The sequence below is a fragment of the Phalacrocorax aristotelis genome, chromosome 20, assembly GCF_949628215.1.
Source record: "Phalacrocorax aristotelis chromosome 20, bGulAri2.1, whole genome shotgun sequence".
NCBI classification, from domain to species: domain Eukaryota; kingdom Metazoa; phylum Chordata; class Aves; order Suliformes; family Phalacrocoracidae; genus Phalacrocorax; species Phalacrocorax aristotelis.
Genome location: NC_134295.1, coordinates 5956739 through 5975423, shown reverse-complemented (window position 1 = coordinate 5975423; position 18685 = coordinate 5956739). Strand labels below are relative to the sequence as shown.

Below are 18685 nucleotides of genomic sequence, written 5' to 3'. Positions count from 1 at the left end.
CATCGCTGGGGAGCGGGGGGGAGGATAAGGGGAGAGGGGCCAGGTGGGCGGGGCGAAACCATTTGTGGGGAGCGGGGGGGGAAACACCAGGTGGGGCTGAACCATCCCGGGGCGGGGGGTGACACGCGGTAGAGGCCTCCGGCAGCCCCCAGCCCCCGAACCCAGCCTGTCCTGCCCTGGGGTTGGCAAGAGTGGGGCTATGGGGGTCCCATGCCACCGGGATCAGTGTGAGAGGGGCCTCGGGACCCCAGAAGCACCCCCAGTTTAGTGTGAGAGGGGTCCGTCCCCTGAGGGCATCACCCCGCTTGCCCCATGGCGGCCTGGCTTCCCTGGGCCGCAGCAAGGCCTCCCGTGGCCACCGCCGGTGAAAAGGCCTTTATTTCCCCAAAACACGGTGGTGGTTACTGGGCAGGTCCTGCAAACACCAACGGGGGGGAGAAGGAGCATCCCACGGCCAAGGGATGGGGCGGCCATTGCTTGCGGGGGGGTGCCAGCCATGGCTGGGGGTGAGGAAGGCAGCGAGGCCCGGCCAGAGGGGCACGAGGGGGCTGGGTTGGCCCCCGGCCAGCCCCCATGTGGGGCTGGAGGCTGGATTTGCATCCAGGCGAGAGCGGGGACAGCGTGGTGGGCACCCACCGGGCCCCACAGTCCCACTGGAGCCCCCGAGTGCCAGCCTTTGGAGTCACTTGTCAGCTTTGGCCGTCCATCACCTTCTGGGGGGTTGAAATCTGCTGCTCCAAAGATTTGAAGTGCTTCAGATCTTTACTGTCAAGGTCCAGGCAGCCTTCACCAACGCCCCAGGGCGATGTGTATGGAGTCTGTGGGGACCCAGTGCAAAGGGGAGCACCCCCTGGGCACCCCAACACGATGGTGCCCCAGCCGCTGCTTGGGTCCTCACGGCTGCTGCTGGTACTGGCCCTCGGTGGCGGTGAAGAAGTCCTCCAGCACGCTCTTCATGTACTCGAAGGTGGGACGTTCCTCAGGACTCTCCTTCCAGCACTGCATCATCAGTTCGTACAGCTCCTTCGGGCAGTTGTCGGGCTGCGGCATGCGGTAACCGCGCTCCAGGTTCTGTATCACCTCGGGGTTGGTCATCCCTGCAAGGACAACGCACACAGCGCTGAATTTGGGTCACCCCCGTGTCGCAAGCAACACCCTACATTTGCAAATCCCATGGGAAAGCTTCCTTCCCTCTCTACTGCCTCTGAAACCCCTCGGTGGCTTTTGGGCCGTGGCTGGCCATGTGCATTGGGAAGCGGTCGAAACCATTGCGGGCTGGCAGGGAACGGAGCCAGATGGGGCGGCTCAGGGCATGTGTGTGCGTGCGTGCGGGAGTGCATGCACACACTTGTGGGCGTGGGAGCCCTTCTGCTGCGCAGCTGCTGGGAAATCCTGACCTGGATATGGGATCCGGCCATAGGTGACGATCTCCGTGAGCAGGATGCCGAACGACCAGACATCGGACTTGATCGTGAACGTCCCATAATTAATAGCCTCTGGCGCAGTCCACTTAATAGGGAATTTAGCCCCTGAAAAACAGCAGGAGGGGAGAAAATAAAATGTTACAGCTGAGCTGGAAACATCCCTCTCTGTTTAACCTGATGTGACAACCCCTAGTCAGCCTCTGTCCCTGAGGACAAGATGCATTTGGTGGTAGCCAGCCCCCCCGCCCCCCACTGCTTGGCTGGCTACAGAGGCCCCCCGGCACGGGCTGACACCCCTGCAGCGGGCCAGCACGCCTGTTCCTGCAGTAGCCACCAGATAGGGCTGTCACCCCACCAAAAGCAGCGTTGAGTGGGTGTGCAGGGATCCCGCAGACCAGCTCCGGCTACAGGGAGAGAAATGGAGAGAGGAGAAGGACCCCTGCACCCCTCTTCAGGGGCTGCACCCCATCCTGGAGTCCCCGGGGCACTGCAGGGACCCCTGGAAAATGCTGGAGTGGGTGGGGGTTTCCTCCTCCCGTGGCCCTGAGCTCTGTGCACCCCAAGGGTGGGGCTCAGCATGTGGGGCCAAGGCGGTGGGGGACGCACCCTCGCGAGCCGTGTACTCATTGTCCTCAATGAGACGGGCCAGCCCGAAGTCGGCAATTTTGCAGCACAGGGTGTCGGACACGAGGATGTTGGCAGCCCGCAGGTCACGGTGAATGTAGTTCTTGGCCTCAATGAAGGCCATGCCTTCGGCAATCTGCGGTTCGGAGTAATTGCAATTAATATCCGCCAGCCCGAGCGGGGCAGCCCCAGCCCCAGCCCCGGCAGAGCCCTCCTTGCCAGTAGCCCCGCGGCTGTGTCCCCTCACCTGCGCAGCCATGTCCAGCAGTTTGTTGATGCTGAGCTTGACTCCTTCCGAGGTCTTGAGGAAGTCCACGAGGCTGCCTGCAATGAAGGCAGCAGGTCTCAGCGGCAGGCAGGCACGCTGCCTCCCCTCCCCATGGTGCCTGTTGGGGCTGGGTGTCGCAGCAGTGGGTTCACCAGGGCGCCGTCCCCCAGCGCATCACTGAATGTGGGGCTGGGCAGCTCGCAGCCCCTGGAAAGGCAGGCAGGAGTGGATGGGCAGGAGACCATCCTGCCTGCAAGGTCCTTTTCCCCTTGCCAGGGCTGACCCCCGAGCTCTCAGCCAGTGGGAGAGCCGTGATGCAAAAGCAGAGCTCAGAGAGGCGAAGGATGCCAAAAGCAGCTCAAGACTCACAAGTCAGAACCGACTGCTGGAAAGGAACAGCCAGGAGCCGAAGGCACCATGGCTCTTCACAACCCCCACCCACTCCCAGCCGTGGTGGGCAGCACCTGGGTACCCTCACCCTTCTCCATGTACTCCGTGATGATGTAGATGGGCTCCTTCGTCACCACTGCGTAGAGCCGCACCAGCCGCGGGTGCTGCAGGTTCTTCATGAGGTTGGCCTCTGCCAGGAAGGCGCTGGGTGACATGCTGCCCTGCTTCAGGTTTTTGATGGCCACCTTGGTGTGGCCATTGTAGTAACCTGTGGAGAAATGGGGCAGAGTGTGATGAGGCAGAGGGACCCCATTGCCAGGCATGGCAGGGGGATGCGTGGCAATAGCAGTGCCAGTGGAGGAGGGAAGCATGGGGGCTACTCTGTGGATGTAGAGCATCCCAACCCAAGACTGCACAAGCAAGAGGTGTTGGAGATTGCAAAGGTTGGCTGAAGACGAAGCCCAGAGGCAGCAAAGGCTGGGGAGGGACCCTGCTGCCCCGGATGACTGTTGCAGCAGGGCCAGAGGACTTTTGGGGACAATCACAGCTCTGTGCTGGCCACCTCCTGGACAAAAATCTGTAACCACATTTTAACCCACCAGGCAGATATTTCTACATGTGGCTTTCAGCCACCAGGAGGAAAGGAAGCTGTTGGTGGCTGGGCTGTGAACAGGAGGGGCAGCTGGGGGAGCCAGGCAGCGATGCCAAAGCCTGGCTCCTGCTGGGTACCCAGAGAGGACTTTGGGGGACAGCCAGAACCCATGGGAGCGAAGGTAGGGACCCCGCTCCAGGGCTGCAGGGCATGATGGAGGGGAGTGGGGCAGCCCCAGTACCTTTCACACCGTGGCATCTAGGGAGCAGAGGTGTTTTTGTGGCTGCGTAGCAGCACACACAAGGCCCTGCTCTGCCTCCGAGCCCCCAGCTGCTCCCAGTGTGGCAGTGACAGCGACAGCCACAACAAGAGCCGTTTCCCGTGCGGGGCCATGCACAGTGCTCGCAGGCTCTCTGCCAAAGCCGGCAGCTGCTCTCACAAGGACACGGTGCATCCCCTATGCATGCACGCCTGCACTAGCAAACCCACCCTGGCAGCAGTGCAGGGGTCTGGGTAGCCAGGGATGGGAGAGGGGGGAAGCTTGGGCTGCTCTGCATAAACCAGAGCTGCCTCTGGGCTGCTCTAGCTGCTGGTTTTCTCCCTTCTTCCAGGGGCCTTGTAAAAAGCCAAGGCCCCACACTTGCGGCTGTGCTGGCTGCTCCATGAAGGACCCCAGCCAGAGCCCTCCCTGGGCCAGGGACACCACGGGGCGTGGCTGACGCTGCCCACACCTCCCCATCTGGGAGGAAGCACCCCAGTTTCACCCTGACTCACCCATCCAGACTTCTCCAAACTGCCCTGCTCCCAGCTTCTCCACCAACTTCAGCGACTCCCGTGGCACCTCCCACTCGTCCTGCCACCACGGCTTCTGTGGCTTCTGGGTCCGGCAGGGCTTGCCGAGGCGGGTGCACAGCCCGTCGGAGCTGCCTGCGGTGCAGGGGGAGGCAGAGCCAGTGTCAGAGCATGGGGCACCCAGCACAAGCTAATGGCTTTGCTGGGGCACAGGTAGCAGCGTGTCTTGCTCATCCCATCCCATCCCATCCCATCCCCTCCCCATCCTCATCCCGACCCCTGCCTGCAGACAGGACCAGCCCCTGGACCACTGGTTCCCCCCAGCCCCTGGACGGTGCATACGTGTGTAATACTCCACCAGCTCGTGCAAGCTGCTGAAGGTGACACGGGGGGAGATGTAGTACCCCCCATTGTCCATGTTGCGGATCTTGTAGTGCTTCACCGTCTCGCCCTGGTTCTGGTCAAAGTCCCTCACCGACAGTGAGTAGGAGCCTGGGGAGATGGGGAACCGTGTGGGTGTGAGACCCCAACACTCCTCCTGTGCTTCCCAACACCTTTCTCGGTGCCTGAGGTGGGAGATGCCAGCAGGACCCATGGGATGGTACCTTTGGAGGTCTCGCTCTCCCGGATGAGGAAGGAGCCATGCGTGTTGCCCGATGCCAGGAGCTGCCGCTCCGCATCCTTGCGGCTGATGTTTTTGAAGAACCACCTGGGGACACGGGGCAGGGTTAGGGCTGGGGGGGGCTCAGGTCACCTCCCCAGTTGTGCTTCAGGGGACGCTCCTGGCACCTTCCCCCCAGCCAGCACAGCTCCTGCCAGGGCATGGCTCCCACTCAACCCCTACTCACGGCTCGGGCTCCAGGCTGTTCACCATAGCCACAAAGTTGTAGGGGATCAAACCCTCCTGGCCGGTGGTGAGTGACTGTGCTTTCCACCACTCCCCGCTCCTGCAAGGACACAGCGAGGTGAGACCCCCCCCGGCTGCCCGGACCCCGCACAGACCCCCCCAGCAGCACCGGGATGCCAGCCGGGGAGCCGCAGGGTCACGCTGGCGTGGGTGCTGGGATGTCATCGGCGCTCGCTCACTCTTCCAGGATGCGGAGCTTCTCGCCCTTTCGCAGCCCCAGGTCCCCATCGTGCTTGGGCTCGTAGTTGTACAGGGCCACCACCAGCTTATCTGGGAGAACAAGCGGAGGGGCAGGGTGGCGGTGGCCAACTGGGGGGGTGTCCACAGCCGCCCCCTGCTGCGGCCAGACCTTACCTTGCAGGGGGGAGCACGGTGGAGACGTGGCCTCATAGGACACCAGGGGGTCTTGCACCTCGGAGCCATTGCGAATCAGCCTCTGCAAGGGGACAAGGACCTCCATGAGCCCTCACCTTCCTGGAATTTGGCCATCCCATGGCCACCTCCAGAGGCATTTGCCCACCAGGATGAGGGACAGGGGTGTCTGCTTGCCCCCTGCTCACCTGGCGCTTGCTGTTGGGCTCAATGGGGTAATTGCAGTGCTCACAAATGTCGATGTTCTCGATCCAGTCCTCGTCGTAGCCTGAGCTGCAGCAGCAGCCCATGGTGGCTGCAGTGGGGGCAAGAGGTAGTGAGGGAAGCCTTCACACCCCCAGCCCCAGCGTTGCCTCTCCTCCTGCTCCAGGGCATCCCCATCCCTGTGTCCATCTGTCTGGCTGCCCACATCGCATGGCCTGCCCCACACACTCCTGGGGTCCTCTGCTGAACTGAGAGCATCCCCGACTCTCTGTCACCAGCCATATTTCCTCCTAATTTTGTTATGTTTTTTTAAATTAAAATTAAATTAAAAAACACTGATGGCAATTAGTCCCCCGCCTGAGGCTCCCTGAGCTGCCGGCACAGCCAGGTGTTGCCTCCTTCACACCTCACAGCCCTTGGGCTGATCCCTACGTTCTCCATCTAGATGACAATCTAATCATGAATACCCCATTAGCAATTAATACATCTTTGCATGGCCCTGCAACACATGTTTTATGAGGTTTGGCGGGACCAGGCACCTCGCAGGCCCTAAAAGCGGTGTTCTGGGGTCAGAGGCGGATGTGAGCACTCACCCACCCACGCTGCGTCACCTCCGATTTCCTTCTCCCCCAGGGCTCTTGTTAGCCTCCCCCAACACATTTGGCCCCGTTGCTGTGCTCCTGTTTCTCCTGCATCAGGGATGTCCTTTAAACCCCCATCCCCGCTCTGGGGCCCATCATCCTTGGCAGTTCACCCAGAAACATCAAGAATCCCCCAACCTCAAGCATCAGCCCTGGCCATGGTGATGCCAAGCTGGCGTGGGGCTGCACCCCAGAGTCCCCAGCACTGTGGCATGGGCACCGGGGCAGCCTGGCAGCCATGCCACGAGCGCTGCGTGGGCTCTGCAAACCACTGAGGCAGCTCTCACCTTTCCACAAAAGTCAAGTGGGGCATGGAGCTAGGAGCCCCGGCAGTGAATCATGTGGAAATGACAGCCCACCGCCCTGGAAAAAGCTCTTCTGCAGAATCCCCCACGCCTACACCTCCGGGATTTATCTCCACCAAGACCCGGCCCCCAGATCCTCTTTCCAGTCTCTGCCCAGCAGCTTTGGGAGCTCTTTGGGGGCCCTGGTGTGGTTTCCGCAGGCATTGGGTGCCAACAGCAGGGCTGGGAGCCCCACGGCACAGAGAGCCAGCCCAGGTGTCTCTGCCCCCGGCACCCAAAGTCAGAGGCTGCTTTTGCAAATGCCGAGTGGGAGCTCTTATCTGGCACTGAGGCGATGCAGCTGCGAGGGTCCCCATCCCCACCGTGCCCTGCAGCAAGCCAGGCCCCTGGTGGGCCAGCTGAGCCCCTTGAGCTGCTTTGCTGGGAGATGCTGTCCACTGGCACTGCCAGCACCATTTTCTCCTTGGTTTCCTTCCCAGGAGCCATTGCATGGCTGTGTTTTCACAAGCACTCAGTTAAATCCACCTCGCTCCATGATGCTGCGGAGAGTAGAGCAGCAGGGGCTTCGTTTGAGTGAGTACTCACATGTATAGTTAGGGACACAGGGAAGAGCCTCACATCAGGTCCCCAAAGAGGGTGCAGGGTCCCCAAAGAGGGTGCAGGGTCCCCAGGGTGCCACCAGCCCCCGGTACCACCAACCCCAGCTATTAGAGCCTGCTGCAAGCCAGAAACCCCCAGCCCATGCTGTCAGGGCTGGTTTTGCAGACCAGGAGCCCCCTCCCTTGGGATGGGGTTGGCACGGCTGTTTTGGCAACCACAGCAGGGACATGGGGGCCATCCCCACAGGGCCGCCTCGGGGTGCCCAGTGCCATGGTGGCCGACAGGAGCAGGCAACAGGTGATTTTGGTGAGGACAAGGCAGATGAGTGAGTCCCCACCACACTGTGCAATGCTGCTTTGGGGACTTAAATGCTAAAAATCACCCTGATGCCTTCAGCTTCCAGTGACACTTACTTGGGAACACGCTTTGGCACCCAAAAATGGGTTCGGCCATGCCACAGTGCCCTGATGCAGGCAGGAGGAACAGCCGAGGTTCCAATGATGCCCAGGCAGCAGCAAGGCTCGTACCCAGCCCCGAGCACAGCCCTGGCACTCCAGAGGAGAAGCCCCTGCTCTCCAAGACCCATCTGCAGCCCTTCAAACACCTTACCAAAGGCGTGTGGTGCCAGGAGGTGTTTTTTCCTTCCTGCACAAAGCTGGGGTGGGGAGGGAGGTGCTGCTATTGTGTCTTTTTTTAATCTTATGAACTCAAGCCACAGCATAATTTCCACCGAGCAGCCGTTTCACCTGCACAGTGCAAGGGCCATGCCGGTGAAATGGGGTGTTTGAAGTTATGTTTTGTGACTGCATCTGTGCAACCGAATTTCTCATACGAAGGCTGCCTGGGAGGGATGTGTAGGCACCCCTGCCCCATACCTCGCCGTGTCCCCGGAGAGGGGTACGTGTGTGTGCACACGGGTGTGCACTCACGTCCTTGCACGGCCACGTATGTGCCTCTCCCCGGCTTTGCTCAGGAGTGTATTTGGACCCCCTGGCTCTTTCTGGAGGAGCTGCCCTGTGCTGGCCCTTCCGGACACGCTTCTTTGGCCAGGTCTGGTTGGTTTGTTCACAAGTGTGGGCGGCCATGAGGAGGGCTGAAGGTTGGGCTGAGCCTGTCCCTGATGCTCTTCAAGGTTCACCCGAGTGACCCGGATGTCCCCAAGCCAGCTGTGACCCAGCTGGACAGTCTGTCCTGTGCTGACTTAGCCTTACTGAGACACGAAGGGCCATGGCTCCAGAGCTGCCATTGCAGCGGGGAGCTGTTTGCACTGAGACAGCACCGAAACAGCACCGAAACTAGGTGTATCTCAGTGTCTAAACCCCCCAAACTGGGCGGTGGACCCCAATGGACTGGCACTAAACCACTGCCTGTTCCTAAGCTGCTCTCGCCCACAGCCAGGCAGGCAAGAGCCTGGCATTGGGGACAAAACTCCCGCTTTGCCCTGGAAATGGGGGCTCGGGGAGAGCCCTGCAAGGCGGCTGGTGCTCCCACCCTGGGCAGGCCCCCCGGGTGGGCAGAGGGCAGCGGCCTTCACCCCAAATGGGAAGCCACAAAGGAATGGGGAGCACAGCTCTGCTCCCTCCATCCCTCGCCTGTGCACCAGCGCTCACGTCCCCCCGCAGCGACAAGCCCGAACCCCCATTGCCATCCCTCCAAGAGGCAACCTTGGAGAGTGCAACGGGACCCCCGCATCCTCTGCAGACAGCTGGGTGGTCCCCAGCTCCCATCTGCAGGGTGCAGACCCTCTTGGCCCCAGGTCCCTGGTACCTGTTGGCAGTGAGGCGAGGACCAGCCGCTCTCAGACTCCCATGGCCCAGCAGCAAGAGTGAAGGCACTGTCCCCGCTCACGTCCTCTCTGTCCCCGGCATGAACGTGGCGACCCTCTGGGGAGCGGACACAAGCCCCCCGCAGGCGGGCGCGCACGCTCCCCACCGCCACCACTCGCTCCTGCTCGCCGCCTGCCCTGGTTTCCTGCCTCATGAGCAAACTCTAGAGAAGCTGGTTCGCAGCTTGCGCACAACCGCAAGAGCTAGTGACAAACCCTGATGGCTTCCTGCCATCCCTGGCACGGAGGGTCCCTGCTCTGGGTGCCCCTGGCCACCAGTCTCCAGTGACCAGGTGGGCAAGGGGATGCTCAGCCCCTTGGCTGATGGGGGAGCGGAGTCCTGAGGGCTGGGAGACGTGCTGTGAGGGGCCAGCGATGGGCAGGGGTTTGTCACCCGCTGCCCAGGCAGTCCCGACTAGCTGAGACCCCCTGTCCCCTGTGCTGTCCCCTCTCCGGTGCTCAGCGTGGGCAGCCTGGCGGTGCCATGTACCAGCTGCTTCTGACACCGTCCGACCCTGTGCGGGTTGCAGGACTCATCCTGCACCCCACAGCCCCTGCTTTGGCTGTCACCACTGGGTCACCCCAGACCATGGCATCCCAAGAACTGCAGTGACGGTGGCTGAAGCCGAGGGAACACTGTGCCCACCCAGGCTGCCAGCCCTGTGTTTTTAGAGATAGCTCAGAGGAGAGCAACCACAACGCTATTGTCTTGGCTTTTGCGATCAAACATGAAGCCGCAGGTACCTGCCGGCTGCTCTGCAGAGGCAAGGGCAGGAAGCCCAGCTGCGCTGGGGGGGGCGGTTGCGGCAGCTGGCGGGGGGCACCACAGCTGTAGCACCAGACGCAGCATCTACCCTTGATGGGACATTTCCCAGGGGCAGCCGCGCAGCCCTGTTCCTATCGTGCTTGCCAACGCCGCGGGTGCCCCAGGCAAGTAGCGGTGGGGAGCGCTGCCAGGCCCTGGGGTGTGTCGCAGTTTTGGGGTGCACAGTGAGCTCTCCGCCTGTCCTGCTGCTACCCTGGGAAGGAGAAGCAGCCCCTGAAGTTATCCCCAGATCGTTCCACAGCTTCCCTGGGTCACCCCACATCTTTCCTGGCATGGCTTGCAAAAAGTGTTACGTGAAAGTCACGTCCCCAAGCAGCAACTTCTTTTGTAAAGGGTTTGGTGTTAATGGAGGAAGGGAAAAAGCCAAAAGCAAAACCCTCTGGTGAGGGCAGCGTTGCCAGCCCTTGCTGGCACTAACCCTGGGGTCCCTGCTGCTCCTGGCACGGCACCGCAGGGGCTCAGGAGATGGGGCAGGACAGAGCCACAGAGGCTGCCAAACCCCAAGCGTGGCCCCCGGTGCCTCAAAAACAACCCCTCCATTCGCAGCCAGTTTGGTGACGAGTGTTTCCTGCAACGGCACAGCCCGCGCACCCACCCGCTGCCAGGGGCACTGGGGGAGAGGCTGGAAACAAGGTCCCTGAAGCAGAGACACCGTCTCCCTGGCACAGCACCATCCTGCAACAGAAAGTGGTGAGAAACTACCTACCCTGTGAGCCAGAGCCCTCGGGAGCGGACAGGGAAGGAGCAATGGCATTGGGGTCCCCCCTGCAATTCTCGTGTACCCCCCAGCAAAGGGCCAGGAGCCACATCTCGAGGCGTAGGCAGGTGCTCAGGTGCATGCAACAGAAGGAAAATACATCAGTTCTTGCCTTCACCTCCTTTTATTCCTCCTCAAAGGGCTGCTCCCCATATTTTCCACTGTGGTTGACCCCACTGTCCTTAGCGCCAGAGCACTGGGTGCCCCAAAACACCCTGTGCCAGATGGGAACAGTGGCTTTTCCCATTCCATCGTGGCACAGCATTGCACCACGGCTCAGCACCACCGGCCCCAAGGGAACCCAGCCCTGGCAGCAGCTCCGCAGTCCCCGAGGCACTCGGCAAGGGATCTGCGAGCCCCACCAGGTCCGGATGCACCCATGGGTGCCTGCAAAGCTCCCATCCGTGCTCAGAGCCGAGCAGTCCGTGGGGTCCTGCCGTGCTTAGCAGAGGGAGAACCGTCGGGAGTTGATGTTCATGCGGGTGACTCCGATGTGCTTGAGTGGCATGGAGAGCAGGAAGGCGGCCTTGGGCGGGATGTTGCAGAGCAGGTCCGAGTCTTCCTCGCAGCCCTCGAGGCCAAAGGTAGCATCGTCCAGCATCTCCTTGTGCTGGTGGCAGGCCTGCTCCACCTTCAGCTGGTGCAGCTGTGCCCGCAGGCGCATCAGCTGCTGTGCCAGGCGCTGGTCCGCAGCCTGCATCTCCCGCTGCACGGGGAGACGGGTGTCAGGGCCGGAGCTGCGGGGTTCAGCGGCCCATGCAGCCAGAAAGCTGGGGCAGCAGGGCTGGGGCTTGGCCAGGGCACAAACCCACCAAACCAACAGGCACCCTGTGCACACACAGCCCTGGGATCAGCACAGAGCCCACGCACACAGTCCCGGGGTCAGCACAGGGTCTGTGCCAGGGTCACAGCCCAGAGTCAGCTCAAACGCCTGTCATAGTGTACACACGTGGCTGTCGCTGCCTGTGCCACCCATGAAAGCCACCATGGCTGTGCCATACCGATGAAGTCTACCACAGCCATGCCACCAGCAGAGCAGGCAGGAGGGGGTGTCAAGTGCAGACCCTGACAGAGCTGTGACGCCCAGCGCTGTGCAAGGGACACGGGCAGAGCTGCAGCACCACAGAGCCACACGCACCTTGCAAAAATCCACACACGCCAGCCGTGCTGGGCAAAGGAGCAGAGCACTGCATTGCGGCTGGAGCGCCCTGGCCCCAGCACACGCTGTCACTGCTGCGTGAGGTTGGGCTGCAAGCACTCCCGCTGCACGGAGGAGCCCCACAGCCCCATCCCCGCCTTGGGGCTCAGCCCTTGCCCAGTCCTTGTGCCCCCCATCCCACCAGCAGCTACTCACCAACTCCATCCTGAGCCACTCCAGAGCTGATTCCATGGTGGCAAAGCCACAGACGCCACCATCCCGCTCACCCTCAGGGTGCCCAGGGCCCTGCTCTGTCTGCTGTGCCCCCCCAGGGGTCTGGCTACACCAGGGCTGCCCCCGCACCCGGGCTTCCCACTCCAGGTAGGAAGGTCTCCGTGTCTGCAGCTTCAGCTTGGCCGTCAGCGCCTTCACACTGTCCAGGCTCTCCTCCTCCCAGGTGGGCTCCTCTTCGCCCAGCTCCTTGAACTTCAGGTGGCAGAAGGACATGGTGGCACCTGCTGCAGCCCCCCAAACCCCTTGGGGTGATCTCTCCCCCCGCTCAAAACCCTGTGCAAACCGAACCTCTGCCCCACTGCACCCACAAGGCAAGGAGCACCCTGGCCACAGCCACCCACCCACTGCCCTGGCTGCACCCGAGACCCGGCTATTTATTCACCCCCAGAACAATAAAGGCTGGGGACGCCGAGGGCAATTATAACGGGCAGGAACTTTCCTTATCCACAGGAGTGCAAAGGAAGGGTTTTTTGGTTTTGTTCGTTGGCGGTTTCGGGTTTTTTTTATTTTTCCTTTTCTTTTTTAGCATTATTGTCTCCAGCTGGGAGGGGACTCCCAGTTCCCCGGGAAGAAGCCTTCACTGGGACGTACTGGCAAGGAGGAGCGGGGATGATTTATCTCCGGGTGCCGCCGCCCTCCCGCACCCGGCCGGGGCCGGGTGGGGAGTGCAAAAAAAGCCAAAGGAAGGAAAGAGAAACCGGGGGAGGGCTGAGGGGGGGGACGGGGCGAGGAGCCGGGGGGCAGCCGGGGACCCGCATCCCGGCCGGGCCGTTAAGGTGGAACCAGGTCAGAATCGGGCCGCTGCCCCCACCCCCACCCCCACCCCCATCCCCAGCGGTGCAAGCGCGGCACGGGGTGGCTCCGGCAGCAGCGACGGGGGGCCGGGTTTTGCCTGCGCCCCGCGGGCACCGTCTGTCCCGGGGACGTTCCCCCCCCGTGTCCCCTCCAGCCCCCCCAGAGTCGTCCCCAAAGACACGCCCCCCCCCTCCCCCTTGTCCCTTCGCCTCTCCCCTGGCTCTCGCACCCCACGGGTCCCCCCCCAGCCCCTCCCTGTCCCGGGGAGCGGAGCACCCCTCCCGTGGCCCCTGCACCCGCTGCCCGCCGGCGGGGCCGCCGCGGGGCCGCGCCACCTTAAACCCGACATCCGCCGGGCGCGGAGCCCTGCGCCGAGCCGCCGTCCCCGCCGGCATGGCGGGGCTGTGCGGGGTATCGCCCGCCTCTCTGCTTGCACCCTGAGCTCTCCTGCTTGCACCCCAAGATCCGTGCTTGCACGCTGGGGTCTCCTGCTTGCACCCCGCAGTCTCCCGCGTGCACCCTGAGGTCCTTGCGTGCACCCCGCGATCCCCTGCTTGCACCCGGAGATCCCTGCTTGCACGCTGACGTCCCCTGCTTATTCCCAGCAGCTCCCTTTTTGCCCTCTGAGGTCCTTCGCTTGCACCCCACAGTCCCCCGCTTGCACCCCAACATCCCCATTTGCACTCTGAGGTCCCCCACTTGCACCCCAACATCCCCACTTGCACCCTGAGGTCCCCGCCTGCCGCCGAGCCCGACCAGGTAAGCACAGGGGTGGCTGGGGCAGGCAGTGCTGCCAGGCGCAGGCAGTGCTGCCAGGCGCTCACCCTCTTCCTCCTCACCCAGGGCACTTGGCAGCAGCTTCTGCTCCGTCCCCCGGCCTGGGGGCGGCCGTGGGTGCAGGCAGAGCCCGTGGGTGCAGGCAGAGCCCGTGGGTGGAGGCAGAGCCCGTGGGAGCTGGGGTCAGGCAGGTGCCAGGGGTCTGGCAGCGGTCAGTGCAGCCCCACCATACAGCCCCAGCGTGACAGGCCCCAGCGCAGGCAGGAAAGGACCCAGAGCTGCTCCCTGCAAGGCGGCAGTTGCATTTTTACCAGCCACCAGAAATCTACTCCTCCTGCAGCACAGCCAGCACCGGGCACGGGGTACCTGGCTTGGGGTCTGGGAACTGCCAGGGAGCCCGGAGCCAGCTCACCCCGTGCCTCAGTTTCCCCATCTGCAATAATAGCATTGCCGGGGTGGGGGAAAGAAGTCACGCAGGGGAAGCTCCATATGGTATAAGTGACAATGTAAACACGAAGAGGGGGGTGAGGCTCTAGGGCCCAGCATGACGCAGGGGGAAGAGGGGGTTTCCAGGCTGGGCTGTGCAGCTGCAGGATTTCCCCTTTCTCCCTCCAGCCTGGTGGCGGCTGCCGGTGGCAGGTCCCTGTGCTTGGCCAAGGCAGGCTACACTGGGGGTCAGCAGCTGCCGGAATCACCATGGAGTTCTCCGAACTGATCAAGACGGCGACAGTGGAGAGCGTGCTGCTGTCATGCACGGGGCTGCCGGCAGTGAAGGGCACCCTGTGCATCACCAGCCACCACCTGCTCCTCTCCTCCTGCCCTGGCGGGGATGCCCAGCCGGGCACCGTGGAGCTCTGGCTGCTCATCCGCAACGTGGATGCCGTGGAGAAGAGGTGGGTCTCTCCCCATGGCCAGCCCCGCTCTCCCTTCTAGTGGTGTCACCCCTGCCTTAGCTGGAGGAGATTTCCCGCTGCTCTTCTGGCGCCGGTGGCAGAGCATGGCCACCCCACAGCGCTGCCCGCCGAGCCGCGTCCCTCTTCTTCCCCGTGGCCCACGCCAGGGACACTCGCGGCACCGGGCATTGACCTCTTCTTCTCCTCCATGCCTCAGAGTGCAGAATTTAGGCTGGTACCAGCCCCCCCGGAATAATGGCTCCCTGCGGGACACCAGGTTTGGCTTTTAACACTCTCTCGGCTCTGCTAACCTGCCCGGCAGTGCCCAGCTTTGTGCTAACCTCTGTGGTACCTGCCAGGCCCCGGGCAGGGCAGGGAGGTGGTAGGAATCCTGGCTTCAGGTGCCGTATGAGAGCCAGTGATTTGGCACCTGCACCAGCGCAGCCCTCCCTCTTCATCGCACTCAGCTCTCCCGGGGGGCAAACGGCAATTTGGCACTGTCGCATGTCTGTCTGCATGTCTGTCTGTGTGCACGGACCTACAGCCAGCCCTGACCCTCCTCCTGCCTCCCCCAGGCTCGCTGGCTCCTCCGGCACCATCACGCTCCGCTGCAAAGACCTGAAGGTGCTGCAGCTGGAGATCCCGGGTATGGAGGAGTGTCTCAACATTGCCAGCTCCATCGAGGTGAGCTCCCGGGCAGCCAGAGAGCCCGGCCTGAGCCGTGCCGGGGTGCAAAGGGTCGGCAGGAGAAAGCGGCCATTCGAGGTGTTTGCATTTGGTCTGTCATTAACGTGGGTAAATACTCAGCTCCCGGCCTGTGCTGGCACAGGGTGCCCGCGGAGCTGGTGGTGCCAGTACCTGCCTGCCCAGCCCTCACTTGCAGCTGGGACATGGCCAGGGGTTTGCAGAAGCTGCCCTGGGGACACGATGGGGACATTCCCAGCCATCTCCATGCTCCCCACCCATGACCAGCTCCCACTTCGCTCCCACTCCAGGCTCTCTCCTCGGTGGACTCCGTGATGATGATGTACCCGTTCTTCTACAGACCCGAGAGCCTGAAGCTCGAGGAAGGATGGCACCTTTTCCCCCTCGAGCAGTACTTCCAGCAGATCGCCTCGCAGGTGAGCCTGGAGGGGAGACACCCAGCTGCGCTGGGAAGTGGCTCCCCCCACGCCTGCTGGGCTGCCCGCTGGGGCTCATGCTGCTGGGGCTGCCAGGGAGGCACCCGAGGCAGCCCCCCACCCCATGTCTTCCCCAGACGAGCCAGTGGCGGCTGAGCGACGTGAACCGGGATTTCACCACCTGCCCCACGTACCCTCCCGCGGTCATCGTGCCGGCGGCGGTGGACGATGACAGCTTGCGGAAGGCTGCCCGTTTCCGGCAGGGCGGGCGATTCCCCGTCCTCAGCTATTACCACCCCAACAACGGCACTGTGAGTCCACCTCCCCGTCCTGCCCTCGGGTGAAGGTGGCTCAAAGCCCCCCCATCCTGTGGGGTTCCCCCAGTGCCCCCCAGCTCTCACTGCCTGCCATCCCTCACCCTGCAGGCAATGCTCCGCAGCAGCCAGCCGCTGACAGGCCCCAACCGAAAGCGCTGCCGTGAGGACGAGATGCTGCTGGGGACAGTCCTGGACGAGGGGGAACGGGGCTTTATCATCGACACACGGTCGGCCCAGGCAGCAAAGCAGGCTCGGATGACAGGAGGGGGCACAGAGCCCAAGTCCTCCTACCCACAGTGGAGGAGGCTGCACCGGCCCCTGGAGAGGTGAGGGGCTGTGCTGAGGTCTGGCATTCTCATGACACGGGTGAGCACACTGCCTTGCCAATGGCACGGGGTCTCCAGCCCAAAAGGCTTGCCAAGCCCGACACCACTTTCCTCCCCTGCCAGAGGCCGCCCGTTACAGGAGAGCTTCATTAAGCTGGTGGAAGCCTGCAACGACACCTCGCTGAACATGGACCGGTGGCTGAGCCGGCTGGAGAGCTGCCGCTGGCTGAGCCACGTCAAGGCAGCCCTGAGCACGGCCTGCCTGGCTGCACAGTGCATGGACAGGTAACGGGGGGGTGGCTGCCACCCCACGGCCCCTGCTTTCCCTCTTGCAATGCTCTTAGTGTGGCACAAACCTTGGGTGTCCCCCCGGGCTCACTGGCACAGCCAGCATCGCCCCGACTGCCGGCGCTTGCCTGCAGGGAGGAGGCCAGTGTGCTGGTGCATGGGGCGGAGGGGACAGACACGACGCTGCTGGTGACAGCGCTGGCCCAGGTCATCCTGGACCCGTCCTGCCGCACGCTGGTGGGCTTCCAGGGGCTGCTGGAGCGGGAGTGGATTGAGGTGAGACCGGTGGTCCCGAGGGGGCTGAGGACCCAAGCCCAGCTAGGCACCCCCAGCTCCCCTTCACCCCCACCCCCGTGTTTCCCCTTGGGGGGTCCTGCAGGCCGGCCACCCCTTCCACCTCCGCTGCGCCCGCTCTGCCTACTCCCACGCCCGGCTGAAGCAGGAGGCACCGCTTTTCCTCCTCTTCCTCGACTGCGTGTGGCAGCTGAGCCGCCAGTTCCCCTTCTCCCTGGAGTTTGACGAGCGCCTCCTCCTCACCCTCTTCGACAACGCCTACGCCTCTGCCTACGGCACCTTCCTGTGCAACAACGAGAAGGAGAGGCAAGTGGGGCAGGCGGTGGGGACACCACGGTCACCCCCCTGCCCTTGGGGCAGACCCTGCTGTGGCCAGGGCAGGTGCTGACCCTGCCTTCACGCTGCCGCATAGGGCAGAGCGAAGCCCTTCCTGTCACAGTGTGGGTCACAGCTGGCCCCAAGACCCCTGGCAGGGTCTGAAATGTGTCTCGACTCTCCCATAGGTGCCTGTGTAAAGTGAAGGAGAGCACACACTCCCTCTGGGCCTGGTTGAACCAGCCTGGGGAGAGGAAGAAGTACCTGAACCCTCTTTACTCACACAACACCTTGGTCATCTGGCCCTCCGTGGAGCCCCAGAGCATCCAGCTCTGGCAGGGTAAGCTGGGTCCTCTGCTCTCAGAACCCATCTTCAGCTCCGAGCTGGGCTGGGTGAGGGAAAGCTGCTCTGCTTTTCCCTCTCTTGACAGAGATATGGCACAGCTGAAATAACACACAGCCCCTTCTCGCCTAGGTTTATTCTTCCGATGGATCCGTTCATCCCAGTACCTGGACGAGGCCTGGGCAGAGATCCAGCGGTTAGCAGAGGGCAACGACCCCCCGGTCAAGGAGAGCACAGGGAACAGGCTGAGCCAGTCCCTCTCTGACCCCGCTGCCCAGACGGAGAACGAAAGATGACCGGCAGTGTGGGCAATTCAGTCCGCGCAGGCTGCTGGGCCAAGGTGATGCTGCAGCTTTCCGCGGGATGCACTGTGCAGGACACAGGCCCTGCGGAGCCCGGAGGACAGCTCTGGGAGAGGAGAGACTCCCTTCCGCAGCCTCCAGGCTGCATAGACTGAGCTTGTTTCAGTAAAGTGCTCTCTCGCAGCCCAAGCCTGCTTTTCCACTTACACAGGGCAGGAGTATCCCTGCTCCCTCGCAAGCGGGGCTCCTTCCTGCTCTCCTCCCCAGCAGGATTTCAGCAGCGCTCGTACCTGGCCCGCCGGTGGAGCAGAAGGGCAGGAGGCAGCAGGAGGCCGCTGTGCCCAGCAGCACCAGCCCCTGACAGCTCCCGCCATGGCGTCCCGGCTCGCAGCCCCTGCCCGGCTGCCAGGCATGGTCAGCACAGCAAAAACTAAGCGGCACAACACACTAAACCCACAACATTCTCTCCACAAAGGGCATGATGGCTGCAGTTTAAGTGTTGCATCAATCACTGAGCTGGGAGCCAGGCCAGGAAATCTGGCCTTGAACCCGGTTTTGGGGAAGGAAAGAGATACAAACCACCCCTCCAGCCAAACAGACACAGGGCAAGAGGGCTGGAAGGATGAGGATTTGCAACACAAGAGTGCTAGTGCAGGAAATAACTGTTCCATGAGGAAAGTTGGCTCAGGGTCAGTCCAGCAAATAAACAAAGCACCAGAGCTGGGCGCGTGTGTGTCATTCGGAAAACAATGACTGGCTGCAGCACTTCCAGCCTGTTGACACTTCAGGGCCGGACCTGAACCGTGGCTGCAGATCCTCCCTGGGAAGGAGTTAACCTGGGGTGGAGAGAGGCCCCAGGAGTAACAGCACTGCTGTCTGCCCACGGGTGGGGAGCAAGGCACTGCCAACAGAGCTGGGAAAACAAAGTGCTCAGGTTAATCTTGTTCCAGACAAA

General features: G+C 62.7%; 3 protein-coding genes across 5 annotated transcripts; 1 reads left to right on the top strand and 2 right to left on the bottom strand.

The window, feature by feature from the left end:
• Positions 1 to 360: 360 nt before the first annotated feature.
• On the bottom strand, positions 361 to 9103 carry LCK (LCK proto-oncogene, Src family tyrosine kinase). 2 transcript variants are annotated; one of them, XM_075115106.1, is made up of 13 exons: positions 8887 to 9103; positions 5558 to 5664; positions 5352 to 5433; positions 5177 to 5267; positions 4939 to 5037; positions 4696 to 4799; positions 4433 to 4582; positions 4073 to 4225; positions 2795 to 2974; positions 2296 to 2372; positions 2031 to 2184; positions 1398 to 1529; positions 361 to 1097 (listed from the first exon to the last, which is right to left on the bottom strand). In XM_075115106.1, the coding sequence occupies exons 2-13, from the start codon at positions 5657 to 5659 to the stop codon at positions 895 to 897; spliced, it is 1527 nt and encodes a 508-aa protein (XP_074971207.1). In that variant the 5' UTR covers positions 5660 to 5664; positions 8887 to 9103; the 3' UTR covers positions 361 to 894. The 2 variants fall into 2 exon arrangements, with proteins under 2 accessions (XP_074971207.1, XP_074971206.1); XM_075115105.1 differs by having other exon boundaries at positions 5177 to 5433; positions 8887 to 9084.
• A 1529-nt stretch (positions 9104 to 10632) lies between these two features.
• Positions 10633 to 12350, bottom strand: FAM167B (family with sequence similarity 167 member B). Its single transcript, XM_075115092.1, has 2 exons — positions 11882 to 12350; positions 10633 to 11233 (listed from the first exon to the last, which is right to left on the bottom strand). The coding sequence occupies exons 1-2, from the start codon at positions 12170 to 12172 to the stop codon at positions 10970 to 10972; spliced, it is 555 nt and encodes a 184-aa protein (XP_074971193.1). The 5' UTR covers positions 12173 to 12350; the 3' UTR covers positions 10633 to 10969.
• A 774-nt stretch (positions 12351 to 13124) lies between these two features.
• On the top strand, positions 13125 to 18682 carry LOC142066939 (myotubularin-related protein 9-like). 2 transcript variants are annotated; one of them, XM_075115075.1, is made up of 12 exons: positions 13405 to 13513; positions 14147 to 14424; positions 14642 to 14701; positions 15000 to 15108; positions 15420 to 15545; positions 15683 to 15856; positions 15971 to 16188; positions 16312 to 16473; positions 16611 to 16752; positions 16856 to 17076; positions 17274 to 17425; positions 17561 to 18682. In XM_075115075.1, the coding sequence occupies exons 2-12, from the start codon at positions 14228 to 14230 to the stop codon at positions 17722 to 17724; spliced, it is 1725 nt and encodes a 574-aa protein (XP_074971176.1). In that variant the 5' UTR covers positions 13405 to 13513; positions 14147 to 14227; the 3' UTR covers positions 17725 to 18682. The 2 variants fall into 2 exon arrangements, with proteins under 2 accessions (XP_074971177.1, XP_074971176.1); XM_075115076.1 differs by lacking the exon at positions 14642 to 14701 and having other exon boundaries at positions 13125 to 13513.
• Positions 18683 to 18685: the final 3 nt, after the last annotated feature.